At 46.8% G+C, this 15,135-nt stretch overlaps 1 protein-coding gene across 5 annotated transcripts in view; it reads left to right on the forward strand.

The window, feature by feature from the left end:
• Positions 1-10,086, forward strand: part of EPG5 (ectopic P-granules 5 autophagy tethering factor) — a 131,822-nt gene extending 121,736 nt beyond the window's left edge. For 4 of the 5 annotated variants that reach the window (XM_061168863.1, XM_061168864.1, XM_061168867.1 and 1 more), the window contains 4 exons: positions 667-883; positions 1,387-1,602; positions 3,331-3,445; positions 5,916-10,086. In XM_061168863.1, the coding sequence (XP_061024846.1) occupies positions 667-883; positions 1,387-1,602; positions 3,331-3,445; positions 5,916-6,098 (731 nt within the window). In that variant the 3' untranslated portion in view covers positions 6,099-10,086. Of the gene's footprint in view, positions 1-666; positions 884-1,386; positions 1,603-3,330; positions 3,446-3,628; positions 3,671-5,915 lie in introns of those variants that run through there. The other variant, XM_061168866.1, reaches the window with a different exon arrangement.
• The last annotated feature ends 5,049 nt before the right edge of the window (positions 10,087-15,135 follow it).

The following is a 15,135-nucleotide window of genomic DNA, read 5'->3' on the forward strand; positions in this document are numbered from 1 at the left end:
CGAAGGGTACTGGAGTGAGAATGCTAGGAAGTGCCTGCAACCTGCCCATGCCCTTTCTTGACAACACGTGAATAATCCATGTTCCCATGTCCCCCTGTGGAAGGTGCTATGTGTGTCACCATGTAACCCTACTCCCATTCCCCCCAAAGAATTGAGAACTATTAGGATAACACTCTTGCTCCAAATTTGTTTACTGTTTGTTGCTAAAATCAAATTTGTTTTTTCAATTTGTGTAACATTTTCAAGAATTTCTGTCAAGATATGAGTCAAACTAAACTTTGATAATTAAAAAATGCTTATGAAGGATACAGTAATAATAATATCCCTCGGAAAAGCATAAGTATTCATAACAAAGTTAAAATTCTTAGATAACTGGGATAGGCGTTGCCTACATGTGATTTTAATGATCATAATATGGTGAAAGCGGTGATTTATGAAAATGCAGCCATGATACCTGACTTCTTAACCCTCTGCACTGGCAGCCAGGACAAAGGCATTTAGTGTGAGGGCTTCCAGCCAAGCCATGAGGCATTGTCAGGCCCTCCAGGGTCAATGTGCATGGTGTTTTCTCGACATGAAGCTTTTAAAGTGAAAAGGTTCATTAGAGTAGTTAAATAGTTTGATTCTTGCTCTTACCTTTCTCTACCTCTTGGTGTTTTTTCTTAGGCTCCCTCAATCAGAATTTAGGTTGGGGCCCCATTCTGGTGTCCCTTCAAGTTCCCGAGCTCACCATCGAAGAGTTTCTGCAGGAGTGCCTGTCCCTCGGCAGCTACTTGACTCTCTATGTCTACTTGCTTCAGTGTCTAAATAGTGAGCAGACGCTAAGGAATGAAATGAAAGTGCTGCTTCTCTTAAGCCAGTGGTTGGAACAGGTGTATCCGAGGTATGTTGGCCCTCCGGTTGCTACAGGCGACCCATGGGATTGGGATAGCTTGAATTTGGGTTTAAGTTAATGTCCATTTAAGTGCACAGACCCAAGTGATACATAAGAAACAAACAAGGCTATGAGGTACAGTGACACCTATTTTAGAAAGATTTTCCTTGCATGGGCCGATTTTCTGAGCAGGCTTTTTATTTCCTAAAACAGGTATTTTGAAGCACCACCTTTAGCTTCCGTATCCGTTAACTAGGGGCAACAACGTTAACCTCACTTGATTAAGTGAAAGGACGTCGAGTTCATATATGCTGTCTGGCATGTAGAAGGGGCAATAAATGTCAGCTGTTCCTTTATTGTCCCAATACTTTATTAACAGCATTACCTGTCAGCCTAAGCTTTTAAAGTACTACATGTCCCTTACACTTAAAACTCATGTGTGGACTTTCAGTTAAATGGGAGTGGAAAGAATCTACTCTGAATTTGATTTTCCTCCTCCCCCACCCCCCCAGCTCTATGCAGGAAGAAGCAAAGCTGTTTTTGTGGTGGCACCAAGTCCTGCAGCTGTCCCTGGTTCAGACCGAGCAGAATGACTCGGTCTTGACGGAGTCTGTCATTCGAATTCTGCTCATGCTTCAGGGCCGTCAGAGCCTGCTGGCCGAGGAGAGGCTCAGTTCAGGGATTCTCAGGGCAATTGGGCTGGGCCGGAAGTCGCCCTTGTCTAACAGGTGAGGAAGCACCTGCTCTTGCTTTTCTAAACGGGCCACAGACACCTGCACATACCTAGGGGGCGCGATACTTGGTAGATTTTCTATTTAGGAGCTGAGCTAGGGTCCTCCGAGAGATTAAGAAGAAAACAATCAGAGCCTGATTACATCTTTACATTTTAAAAAGGGTGTTTATTTTTTCCATTTTAAAACAACCTTTATGTTCAAAGACTTTTTTTAGCAGGATCTCATTGTATTTTGACTTGGTAACCTGACCACACTACTCATTGCTTTTTGTCTTTGAGCCAGTGATGGTGTGCAAGGTTAGGTTAAAATACCCGCCCGGTCAGCTGCTTCACTGCCAGCACTTTGTCGGGGAAACCCAGGTCTCATGAGGGACTCGGTCTAGCAGACTTGTTAAGTCAAGATGAGTGGAAGTTAACTGATTAGAAGGATAAGTAAGGAGAAATACATTCAGGTTTTTGTTGCTAAAAATTCCAAGGTGTGAAAGAATTTGCCACTAGCCCCAGTTTATCTCCTAAGACTATTTGCATCATGGTTTTCTTTTAAAGGCCTTATCTGGTTTGAAAGGAATTCTTACTATTCTGATGTCAGCATTCTTATGGAATAGCAGGCTGCAACTTGGGAGCCACCCAGTCCAAACCAGTGAACATCGTACTCCTTTGTTTGTGGTAGAATTTAGCAGGACTGTGTGATTTGATTCACTTAAATTGTAAAATACACGGCACATAAAATTATCGTGCTAACCCTTTTAAAATATACAATTCAGGGACTTCCCTGGCAGTCCAGCGGTTAAGACTCCGTGCTTGCACTGGAGGGGGTGTGGGTTCGTTCCCTAGTCAGGGAACTAAGATCCCGCATGCCGCGCGGCGTGGCCAGAAAAAAAAATGATAAAATGTACAGTTCAGTGGCATTTAGTACATTCACAGTGTTGTTGCAACCATCACCACTGTTTTGTTCCAGAACATTTTCGTCATCCCAAAAGGAAATCCTGTAGCTACTAAGCAATCACTCCCTATTCCTCTCTTCCCCAAGTCTCTGGCAACCACTGATGGATTCGTTACTTTATATATATCCTGTTCTGGGCATCTCATATAAATGGAATCATGTAATATGTGGCCTCTTGTGTCTGGCTTCTTTCACTTCCCATAAAGTTTCAAGGCTCATCCATATTTTAGCATGCGCTGGTACTTATTTCCTTCTTATGACTGAATAATATTCCATTGTATGGACACACCACATTTTGTTTTTCCATTCATCAGTTGATAGACATTTGGGTTGTATCCACTCTTTGGCTGTTGTGAATAGTGCTGCTGTGAAAGCTATTTACAAGTTTTTGTTAGAACACCTGTTTTCGGTTCTTTTGGAATTGGTGGGTCACATGGTTACTCTATATTTAACTTCTTGAGGAACTGCCGAACTGTTCTCCGTAGCACCTGCACCATTTTTAACATTCCCACCAGCCGTGGCTGAGAGTTCCAGTTATTCTGTATCTTTGCCGACACTTTCATTCCTGAGACTGAATTATGTTTCCATTGTTTGGGTGGTGATAATGGAAGGGCAGATAAAGACTCCTTGATCATATTTACAGTTTTCCTGAAGAGGCTAACAACAACAGTAGGTCTGGAGATGTGTTCATCTTATTTTTTAATAGAAGATATGGTATTTATTTTAAAATGCTTACTTTAATAGTCATTTACTTCTTTTAATCCCTCCCTAACACTTAAGGTTCCGAGTGGCTGCCCGAGGCATGGCTGCCTTTCTTTCAGTTCAGGTTCCTGCCAAGGATCAGATCCGTTTGAAACCGGGCTCTGAATTACATCTGACCCTGAAAGCTCAGCAGGTCAGTAAAAAGCTTTGTGGTTAAGGGCTAGAAGTTTTCCACAGGAGGAGGGGAGGTGGCACCTGTAGTCTTTACACGTGATGACCTGGTGATGATGATCGGCAGCAGCACAGCATACCATCTGGTGGGCTCTACTAACTGGAAAATGGTTAACGCATGTATCTGCCTCGGATTTTAAACCAGTTTTCGTAGGCACTTGCCTAGAGCCCTATTACTACCCTTGAAGAAGAAGCAAGGCCGTGGGCAAGCCAATCTAGGATCGAATTTGGTTCTGATGACATGACTGTGTGCTGACCCGTCACAAGCTGGGGCTGGAGACAGGCACAGAAGATGAGACTACAGTTGAGACCGATAGAGGTCAGCTGGGCTTTAACTTGGAGCCAAGGCGGTGGTTCTGTTTTGTGAGTCTGGGGGTTGACCAGTGTTGGCTGACATGGACAAAATGGTACCTGTGAAAAATTGTTTGTTCTAAAAACATGGAAGGCTACATGGCAGTGGTCCCCCATTCCCATAACTATTTTCACCCATAAACAGGCTGGCCAGGTACAAAGGTATATAATATAAAATGATGGCTGGCATTCTTGAGTGCTTACTGCATGCCAGGCACTGTTGTAAGTTTTAACTCACTTGATGTTAACGAGTTAAAATTTTAACTTTTCTAATTCTCATAACAACCCTATACAATATGAACTTTTATTATCCTGGTTTTGTGGATGAGGAAATGGAGACAGAAGGAGACTAAGTAATTTGTCCCAAATCACACAGCCCCTGAGGGCTGGGGCTGGGATTCACTGGGCCTGTCCGGGTCCAGTGTCACGCTCTTGTTGCTCTGCGGTACTGTCTCTGTACACGGTAAACGCTTAGACCCCTCAGCTCTTGTCTTTTGCAGCATTGTCATGTCTGAGCCAGCCATGTACAGTGTGATATCTTGGTATTAAGAGCAAAGGTGAAGTGAAAAAATCAGCAGGTTCTTCACAGGCACCTTGGTTTTTACAGTACCCGATACTTGTCACCGGCTGATTAGACAACCACCATTTGCATCCCTAATGTCGTATAAGAGCTGTCACAAGTGGGCAGATGAGTGTCCCAGGGGGCGGTTGTGAAGTCAGTGCCATGCATTTCAGGCTGCATTTGAGAAGTCTGCTCTCCTGTGCCCACCAGCACCTGGAGCATAGCTTTGCTTTAGCTGCGGCCGGCAGGTCGCCCAGGCCTTGCCAGCCTTTGCCGGCCTTCCTTTAGACTTAAGTGATGACATACTTGTCATCAGGGTTCTCAGACTGGAAAGAAGTCAACTTTGTATAAAATGATTATTCTTAGGCAAACTGTCAAAGTAGACTGTTCTTTTTAAAAAAGAAAGGGGAGAGAGAGAAAGAGAGAGACATATGGACGCTATGGTTAGTGGGAGTGCCTGTTCCCACTGATTCTTGTTCTTAGATTAACTCCGTTCATACAGTTCATACAGTTAGCTTGGTACCAAAATCCCTTCCATTGTTGATTTTCAACCCCAAAACTTCTGTCTTAAACCACTTGGTAATTTATTTCTAAGCTGCCTGTTCATTTACCATCTCAAAAAATCTTCTCCCTCCTTATTTACTGAGCCAAGCAAATTCCCTCTTTTAATCTATATCCTCTAGTGCAGTGGTCCCCATAAATGAGAGAGGCAGGAGAGTGGCACTTCACAGTTCACACTCAGAATGCTAGGGGTGGGTGAGCTCGTATAGTTGGAAAACAAAACTCCCTACCCCCCAAGAACCATTGTTCTGATTTTTTGTTTGTTTTCTCTAAATACAGTCTTTTTCTCTTCTCCCAGCATGAAGGGAGGAAAAATTAAAATGGAAGTAAAGAATGTTTTTCTTTCTTTATTCCCGAAGAGAAGCATGGGAATATGTCAATTCTGTTGGGCGGAAGCCAGAGGAACTTGATCTGTCCGTTGTGTTTGTTGGCTGATAGAACAACCTTATCATTCACCCTCAGCAGCACTTAACCACTGGTTTCTTCTGAATTTCATCTAGTTACACGGTTTAGTACGACATTACTTTGTAATCTGAGAACAAACCCAACAGCAAATTAAAGCTGATGCCTGTGGTTTCCGGTTGAGTCTCCAGGAAGAGAGGCAGTAGATGATCTGGCGGGGAGGGCTGCAGTGCTGGCACTGGGGCAAGGAGGACAAAGCAGGAAGACAGCGTGGCTGCAGCAGTGGCACTCTGCGGGGAGGGGTTGGGAAACAGCACAGGCCAGGAAGAGGGAAGGCTGCATGTGGAAGGCGGCAGACGCCAGAGAAGCTTGGGTTGCCGGCCTCCTTCTGCTTGTGGTTAATCAGTGCCTGCCTTTGAGACATCTAGTTCCAGTTCTGTAGGCTTCCCTGGAGGCTCACAGTTGCACCAGATGACGTCGGCAGGTGTGCTACACCTGCGGGAATCATGTTATACGCATCCATGTGGTTAACCCTCTTGTCTTCCATGTCTTTTAGGCTCTGAATGCTCTTGAATCCTTGACATCAAGTAAGCAGTACATTGAATACCAAGATCAGATATTGCAAGCCACACAATTTATAAAGCATCCTGGCCATTGCCTCCAAGATGGGAAAAGCTTCCTGGCTCTTCTTGTGAACTGTCTCTATCCAGAAGTGCATTATTTGGACAACATACGATAGTAACACTGAGGCTCTTGATAAACCTGTTGCTGTTTATGTTTACATTTAACTTTGCTGTTGCACAAGTAACTTTGCTCAATTTCACTGCAGTTTGGCCAATGAATTAGTTGACTGAGATGCAAGTTGGTGGGCACTAGATAATTGTTGTGCATGTGCACATGTGTATGTGTGTGTTTCCTTAGCTCTTAAAATGTTGCAGGGACTTTGTAATTTTTATGTTCATCCAACAAGAGAACTTACGAAGTTCTCCTTGGGTAGAGAGCCACTCTCAGTTGCCGAATATCCAGTCATCTCATGAGACCCCAGGTGGGGTGCTTTCGTGTGTCTCCACTTCTGTCTTTTCCTGTTTCATTTAAATGTCAAGACTCCTGTGCCAGATATAACTACTTTGGGAATCGTGTTGAACCCTCACTTTTGAATCCCAGTTGTGTTCCTTCAAAGTAAAAAAGCTTTGAAAATTTCTGCATTTCTCAAATGTGGGGAAATATACCAGCTTAAATTATTATATTTTTCTCTCAGAAGGGAGATAAGAATGCTGAATCAAAGTGAGTCGTTGTCTAAAATGTGACCACTTGATCCTGCTTATAGTGGACAGGAGAGATAGTGACAAGTCCATTTCCATCCAGCCATGTGTCCTCATAGAGAGGGAGCCATTTGTCTACATCGGGGGCGCGTGCTGGCGGTCTGTGGGGAGAATGTCATGCACAGATGTGTTTTGTTTGATCTCCATGGCTGAGAGTGTAGACAGGGCTTCCTCTCTCCGGTGCACTGTAGACGTACATTCCCTTTGGTCCTACCCCAGCCCGCTCCTTCATTCACATCTTATTTGGCCCCTGTAGACATGTAAATTTGCAGCTCTTTCCAGACAGGAAGTTTGATATCTTAAGGTCCTGCTGTTGAGAGAGACGGAGACAGAGAACTTGACTCTCTGTTTCCTGCTTGTTTTATCACTCCAGATTTAAACTCAAATGAAGCTAGCAAACCTGCTGAAACACTGGTCGGTGGAAACTGGGTCAGGTCAGGAGACTTAACTGAAATTTGGCTGTTTTTTAATCGTCACGTGCCTTCTGTTGTTAACAGTTCGTTCATTACCAAAGCCTGTCTGCAATGTTGCCGTGTTTTGCTGCCATCTGCTTGCTCTTGTCATGTCCCCCCAACCCCCCAGAATTTGCACCTTGACTTCTGTCATCATGTTCATAATTCTGTTGGCTCAAAATTGATTTGTTTGTCCAGCTGGCATAACGTGTCTTTTGTTTGCAGGCTATCTATAGTCCGAGGCCATTTACCTAAAAATGTCTTTGTCACTGAGAGCTTTTAGCAGGGGGATTGCGGTATAGATTAACCGAGTGATAATCTCTTTCCAAATACCGTTTTGGGGTGCTTCCCCCAACATTTGGAAGTGTGTAGGAGCTGTTCTTTATTTTGAATCTTTTTAGTTGGACAGAACAGTTCTGCCCCACAGAAATGCTGTGGTAAAGATCATCCCTGTTAGCCTCCAAGTCCTGTAGGCCACTAAGTGTCCATCTCCGAGGGACGCATCTCAGAGCTTTCCTTGTTACACGTTTTAGAAGCTGTGGACAGTTCCATGGCTGATTTGGCAACAAAGATTTTATGACAGGAAATATTCTGTGTGCTGTTTTCTTTGAGGAGGACGTAACTATTGGTATCCTAGAATGAAATTTTTGAGTGACAGTACATACATTTAAAGAAAATTATGTTTAATCTTAATTTTTGAAGGTTTATAATATTTATAATGTATTTGCTCTGTAAAAATTATAAAAAAATAAATCAATCTTTGGTTGTAGCTGGTAAGAATCCGATTTTTAGGGATATCACACTATCTTGTAAAGTATTTCAGTTGTTAAAGTTGATGCAGATTTTTTAATGCCTGATACCATGTTTTTTTTGACACTGTAACTTGATCATCAGAGATGGTCGGTAAAAGTACTTCCTCTCACGCTTAACAGTGGAAGGTTTACTCACCACATAGGTTCCTATGAGAGGCTCTGGGCTAAGAAATTGCTTTAACGACACTAAGATAGTTCAGAAGGTGGCAATGTTGCTGTAGCCTCCTGGGAAAGAATAGACCGGTCTGCCCACTGGCTTTCAGGAATAATGAGCTTTTGTTGGCAAAATAGTCACCTCCAGAGAGCGCAGGGCCTGTTTCAGAGACAGTTACCAGTGCTGCACGTTGATACCTGGGTCAGTAAGACCAAGGCACCTATGTGCCGGAGCGGCGTTGAAGGTGCACTAGTGCAGACTTTCCCCATACGTGGCCAGCAGTGGCTTCCGGTTCAGATGGGGATGCAGAGCAGCTTCCTGGGCTTGATGAAAAGCACCTCTTCTCTTCTCCACTCTCCTTTCTGCAGTTCACACAGGATGGGCCAGAGAGGCACACTCGACCCCCTGATCTCCTGGCTCCCCTTCCTAACTCTGCAGAAAGCTGCAGGCACAGATGCCAGGGAGGGAGGTCCTGCTGATGCGTCTGCTCAGCCTAATGGGGCCAGGGCCCACCCTCCATGTTCCTGAAGCTCCTGGCACGAGTCACTGGTGGTTTCACGATCAGCCTGTTGGCACAGTCACGTCTGCCTCCTCGAGGTTGCCTGAGTCTCTCAGTTCTTCGAGGTGGGGGAAGCTGGGTCCAGAAAATGAAAACCCCTGAGCAGCCCACCCTCTCTTTAACCAAGTGCCAACCCCCTTCCTCCCAGTCAGTGTATCCACGTTGTGCAAGTGAGAGTGTCCATGCCCTTTCTTCCTTTCGAGTGAAGGTGAGACACAGTTTTCTATTGGATTTTTAAAACTTAATTAATTAATTAATTTTTGGCTGTGTTGGGTCTTCATTGCTGCGCACGGTCTTTCTCTAGTTGTGGCGAGTGAGGGCTACTCTTCGTTGCGGTGCGCGGCCTTCTCATTGCGGTGGCTTCTCTTGTTGCGGAGCACGGGCTCAGTAGTTGCGGCACACAGTCTCGAGCACAGGCTCAGTAGTTGTGGTGCACGGGCTTAGTTGCTCTGCGGCATGTGGGATCTTCCTGGACCAGTTGCTCGAACCCGTGTCCCCTGCATTGGCAGGCGGATTCTCAACCACTGCGCCACCAGGGAAGTCCCTCTATTGGATTTTTAAACCTGAAATGAATAATTTCTGGAGCACAAAGCAGATGTTATAGAATCATGACTTTTGAAGTCAGTAGAGGCATTAAAGCTCATCTGGTCCCATCTCCCACTTAGCAGGGATCCCAGCCCTGATCCTCCAGCCTCTCCTCTGCCCTTTGCTGTGGCCACTAGTCCCGCCCCTCATGGACAAGCCCAGGTGGCCATTGGTGAGCTTGGTTGTAGTTCTGCTTTATACTGGGCTAAAACTGGCCTCCTGGTAACGCTGGTCATAGTTCTGCTGGAGCTGTTCTCCTGCCCCCACCTGACAGACCTTCAGACCTTTGGACATTTTCATACTTCATCACACCTCTGACCCTGCCCGTCCGCCCAGCCCTCAGCCTTCTTCAAACGAAATGCCTAGTGCCTTTAGTTAGTCCTTTGCCCCCATGATGTCTACCAGGGCTGCCCTTTGGGAAAACTGCCCAAATTATCCCACGTTATTAGAAAAGGGCCATGCCCAGAAATAGTAGGGTCAGGACTTGGGTAAAACAAATGAGGCACCCAGGGCACACATGTAAGGTGGCACCCGCCTGCAGGCTCCGAGAGAGTGTGCCTCCTTAGGTTATGTGCCCTCAGCCTGGTCTCTGCTTTGGGGGTTGGCCACACTAGTGTGGGTCACGCAGCAAAGCTTGCTCCCCTGGACATGTGGGCAGCATCGCCTCTCAGCAGCTGTGCCCTCTGGTTGGCACATTCAATCAGTGATGAGTCAAGCTCCAGAGCTCGGTTTATCATCAGTTGCAGGTCTAACAATAAGGCACTTTGCACTTAACCTTCAAAACTGTCTGCTCTGCATTTTGGACCAACTTTACACCTTATTCTGAGCTAGTAAAATTTTATTTTGAGCTGAAAAATTTTCTGCTTAGTTAAGTTTGTCTTATTAAGCAAAGTGGAGAGTATAATGCTGAAAATAAGCATGATGCTTTAAAAAAAAAGTTCCCTCCTGTCATCTTCCATTTGCATCTGGGTTGTGCTGGGTAAAGTTCTTGGCATCCAGCCAGGCAGTAATACTGACCTTGTCCTGGTCTGTGATGATCCTGGTCCGTGGTGACCCTGTCACATTATAGAGGCATCATGTGTCCTATAGAAGCGGTAGTTGAAGTTTCCTTCAGTCTAGATAGTTTCTTGATTTCTGATGACAATAACTTGAAAAAAAAAACTACTGACCCTATTTTGGGGTAATGAAACCACTAAGGAATGTTGTTCATTATAACTTTATTTTTTAATGTACTGATGTAGTATCTCCCGAGCACTGAGGTTTAGGATTTATTTTTCTTTCAATGGCTTAAATCACTCAAGTGGCAGCAAATACTTCTTAAATGTGTTCAACTCTTTTTTCCTACCCACATGCCTAGTGTGGCCTTTAAAAACCACAAGTTATTTTGGTCATTAAATGTACAATATTCACTTCTTATTCATTGTTGGCATTTTACTTGCTTGTACAAAGGATGAGTTTTTATATAGTGATGAGACACAGGAAGAAGTGAGAATTGGTTAAGTAAAATTCTGCAAATAAACTAGATTCAAATTTAATTTACGTGTGGTAGACATCTCATTTTTGGCAAGTTGGTTGGCAGGTCTTTTCATCCAAAAATCATAAAAAGAAAAATGTGAAATTAGAAAGCTTGTAATGGGTAGAATTTATATTCTGTGACATTTCACCACAATGGGTGAGGCCTCTAGTTTCAAAGAGAACTTAAAACTTGGGGGTTTAAGAATTGGCATAGATGGGGACCACCTGGTGACCCCAGAGAGTTCAGGAGAGCCCTGAGGTCTGTAATGTGCTTGTGATCCTAGTAGGAGAAGGTACATGAAGCTGCACAAAGGCTTCCACTGCCTGAGTTCCTGGGTGGGGGCAGGGCGCCTCTGGGAGGGCAGCCAAGCTGCCAGGGAGGTCAGTGCAACCTGAGCTTGGTCACAGTCTGCTCCAGAAATCACTTCATGTTGGAATGCTAGGGAGTTCTTCCTTAGTGTTCATTTCCATTACATTAAGACACATCTTGAATGGGCCAAAGTATGGTGAGACGGCCCGCACATTTGATTTGGGATTACATCAGTTTGGGATTTCCCTGGGACAGCGCCCTGTGTGTCTCCCCAGCCCTTGCGCCCTTGTCTGGGTTTGGCTTCCTTCTCCAGACGGAATCACAGGATTTTGGAAAGTGGCTTAGAGGCAAGTTGTCCCACCTCCTACTAGTGTAGGAATCAGGTTACCTGTCTCTAGACAGGTGGGCTTCCTTGCTGGGAAACACCCAAAGAAATGCAGCTCCAAAGTGGTCCATGTCACCATGGGGCAAATGAGAATCCTTCACCTAATGATAGGGAGCCAAGATCTTCCTCCAAAACCTGCTTCTCTTCTGAAGACAGCCCTCTTCCCTCTTGGTCTTCCTTTGCTAGCCTAAACCCTTTTAGGAGACAGACCCACATTCCCCGTCTATTGGTCAGAGGGGCCAACCTGGCCTCTCTCCTGGACACCATATTTTAATAATGGCCTATATTTGTGGCTTGGACCAGACTTACCTTGGAATCTGTCAGCCTGCTCTAGTTGACCTGCTCCCTGACACGTCCTCCTTAATCTTTCTTAAGGCCCCTCTCTCTACCTTCCCTCCCTTCACTTCCTCTTCCTCCCCCCTTCCCCTTCCCCACCCCATCTCTCTCCTCCTCCACCTGAGGTCACAACCAGCAGCCTCTGGTGGAGGTGTGGAGGTGAGTGTCTCCACAGGGGCTCTCCCGGGGAAATCTTTAGCCTTGGGGCCCCTCTGAGTTCACTGGCATGTGGAACTTGGGGACAGAGGAGGTCTGGGGGCCCAAACCCTGGAAAACCAGAGAGTTCCAATCCCAAATTATTCTGTATCCTTGTATTGGCAGACCGTGTTTTCTCCCTTTAGCTCATAAACTATGACAAAGAGGAAGGAGCACAGGAGAGGAGGAAAGACATGTCAGAATCTGGGAAGGAGAAGGAGGCATGCGTGTGGAAGGAGCTGGGACCAGAGCTGTTCTGTCACAAACACGTGTGACCCTGGCCAGGTCACTTTCCTCCCTGAGACTTTTACCTCATTTTAAAATGAGGATAATTGCAGCCTTGCCTGTCTCCTGGGTTTTTAGTGAGAACTACCTGGGATCATGGAAGGGAAGGAACTTTGACGATCACAGGGGCCCCCAGAAAATGAGGGGTATTGTTGTGGAGGGCATGGAACTGGACCTAAGTGCCAGGCTGGAGGTGGGACAAAGCTCAGGACCCCAACTCATGGTGTGTAAGGTCCCTGGCCTGAAGGCCCTGTGGCTGGCTGAGCCCTGCCTTCACCTGGCTCTGTCATCCAGTCTGGTGAGGGGGCATATGTATATATGTAAAAACTCAGGCCCACTCAGTGTCATTTCTGTCCCAAGGCAGGCCTACCTTCATTGTATATTGTCTCATGGATGGTTCTCATGGAGCTACATCTCAATTTAAAATTTAGGTTATTAGCTCCTTGAGGGCAGGGAAGGTGTGCTAGGCTCTTGGTGGATCTGGGCAGGCACCTGGGCAGTAGTCGCCCTGCCTCCTGCTGGTCACCTCCAGGAGCAGCCTGGTGGGCTGCTGGGAACAGAGGGAAGCTGCAGGGTGTCAGAAGCCCCTCTCATGTCCGCAGAGCACTCTGCCCTGCACGACACTGCCAAGCCCTGTCTCCAAAACACCAAATCTCCTAGGTCACTTCTCAGGCCCAGACACTGTGCTGACTGAGCCTGCTGCCTGTGGCTTGGTCCTTGCTTGCCACCGACGGCACCTGGGTGCTCTGAGAGGGGAGAGTTGGAAAGGACTCCCAGGCTCCGGGGTGAGCCCAGGGGGTCTGATGATGGTCAAGTGCAGTCCCCTCACCACCTTCCCCTTCTCCCCCAGCAGTTGCTTTATCCGGAGGCTGAGCAGGAGGCTGCCTGGGCACTGTGAGCAAATTGTTAGAGGAACTGTGCCTCCCCACGGTCCATCTCTGTGTCCGAACCCCTGCAGCAGAGAGGAATGCTGCTGCTCCAGCCCGCAGGAAGCCCTGTTCCAGAGTGCAAACACCGCAGGAAGGACCACTGGGTTGGCAGCCAGCACCCTTACAAGTCAGGCTGACTCAGAGGGAGTCTCCAACCTATCTTGCCTAAAAATCACCCGGAGTCGACTGGACCCTGGTTGGACACAAGCTAAAAAAGGACAATTGGGGAAATATGAATGTGGGCTGTACGATGATATTATTGAATAATTGTTAATTTTCTCAAATGTGATAATGGCCTTGAGGTTATGGAGGAGAATGCTCTTGTCAGGAGACACAGCTGTGGTATTTAAGGGTAAAGTACTGTGATGTCTGCAGTTTACTCTCAATGGTTCAGCCAAACACACACACACATAAACATATACACACACTTGTGCATTAAGCTAATAGGGCAGAATGTTAGTAAGTGTTGAATGTGGGTGGTGGGTACCTGGGTGATCGTCTTGCTTTTTCAGCTGTGTGTGTGTATTTGAAGAATGATCATAATACAACGTTAGGGACAAAATCCCCTGGATAATTTGTCTGAAGACCCTGCCCTCAGAGCCTGTGATTCAGGTGGTCCCGGTGGTGCTGAGGATGGGGAGTTGAGCAAGCGTCCCAGGTGTTCCTGATACAGGTGATCCTTGGAACTCACCTGGGAAACGCTGCTCTGAGAGCCCAGGGTCCGAAGGTGGAAACCCCAGCCCCAAGGTGTCGTGGGTCTGGAGCAGAGCAGTGGTCAGACAGTGAAAGCAGCCGTGCAGGCAGTGCAGGGCGCCCTGACTCCCTCCAGCTGCTCATCCCTGCTGGGGCCGAGCCCTCCACACCCAGGAGCCTCCATGCTGTGGCCTCGGCTCCAGCCATACCTGTCTCTACCCTGGTGCTCCAGCAACGTTCAACTGCTTAGACAGCACCCTGTGTCCCACCTCCTGGCCTTTGCTCAGAATGACCCTTCTGCTTAGAATGACTTTTTTTTCTTACCGCCCAACCTCCATTCTCCCCCATTTGCGTGGCCAATGTGTACCATCTCCATGTCCCCTCCTCCAGGAAGCCTTCCGAAGACTGGGTCACTCACCCCTTTGTATGTGCTCCACAGCACCCCCAGCAGACTGATGCCCTCATGTGATTTCCCACTTACTAGTCTGTTGCTCATGAGCGTGAGAACCCCTGGAGAGTCCTCCTGTGGAGTTGTCAGGGCTGTTCCCAAATGCTCCGGCTTCCTTTCTTCCAGGTGCAGTGAAGGGTCATGCTGCCCAGCCCCTCCAGGAGAGTGGGGCATGTGGCTAGTTCTGGCCAGTGAACTATGATCCCAAGTGGAAGACCCTCTAGAGCTTTCTTTTTATCTCCAACCCAGCAATCCACATTAGAGAGGGTGGATCCCCAGGAGCCTGGGTCCCTTAGTAAGTACAATGCACACAGCTCTTTGCCGATCTGTGCCAGGCATGCAGCTATGGAGAGAAGAAACCCTAATTGTTCTCGGCCACTGTGATTTGGGTTTGTTACTGCAGCACGACCTAGCCCAGCCTTATTCATTTCTATATCCCCAAACACCTGGCCCAACTGCTAGCACAAAATGATGCATAAGAAATAATTCCTATCACTTTTTCTTGGCTGTGGAACTGGCCTCAAAGACCAAGCAGATGGTATAAGACACACCACCCCTGTGTCCTTCCCTGACGATACAGGACTCTTGATGGAGGTGCCCAAAGTATCCCTGCACAAAGAGGTACAAATGCCAACTCCATTGACCTCTTAACAACTCAGGCTCCTGGATGGATCCCAAGTTAACCATGAGCCGCCATCACCCCTTTGCTCTGGCGAAGGCTCCAGTGAGGAGCCTTGTAACCCACCACCCTGCTTATTAACTTGTGAAGATCCTTCAGCCTTCATGCCATCTCCCC

Source organism: Eubalaena glacialis, chromosome 15 (assembly GCF_028564815.1).
Source record: "Eubalaena glacialis isolate mEubGla1 chromosome 15, mEubGla1.1.hap2.+ XY, whole genome shotgun sequence".
Classification (NCBI taxonomy): domain Eukaryota; kingdom Metazoa; phylum Chordata; class Mammalia; order Artiodactyla; family Balaenidae; genus Eubalaena; species Eubalaena glacialis.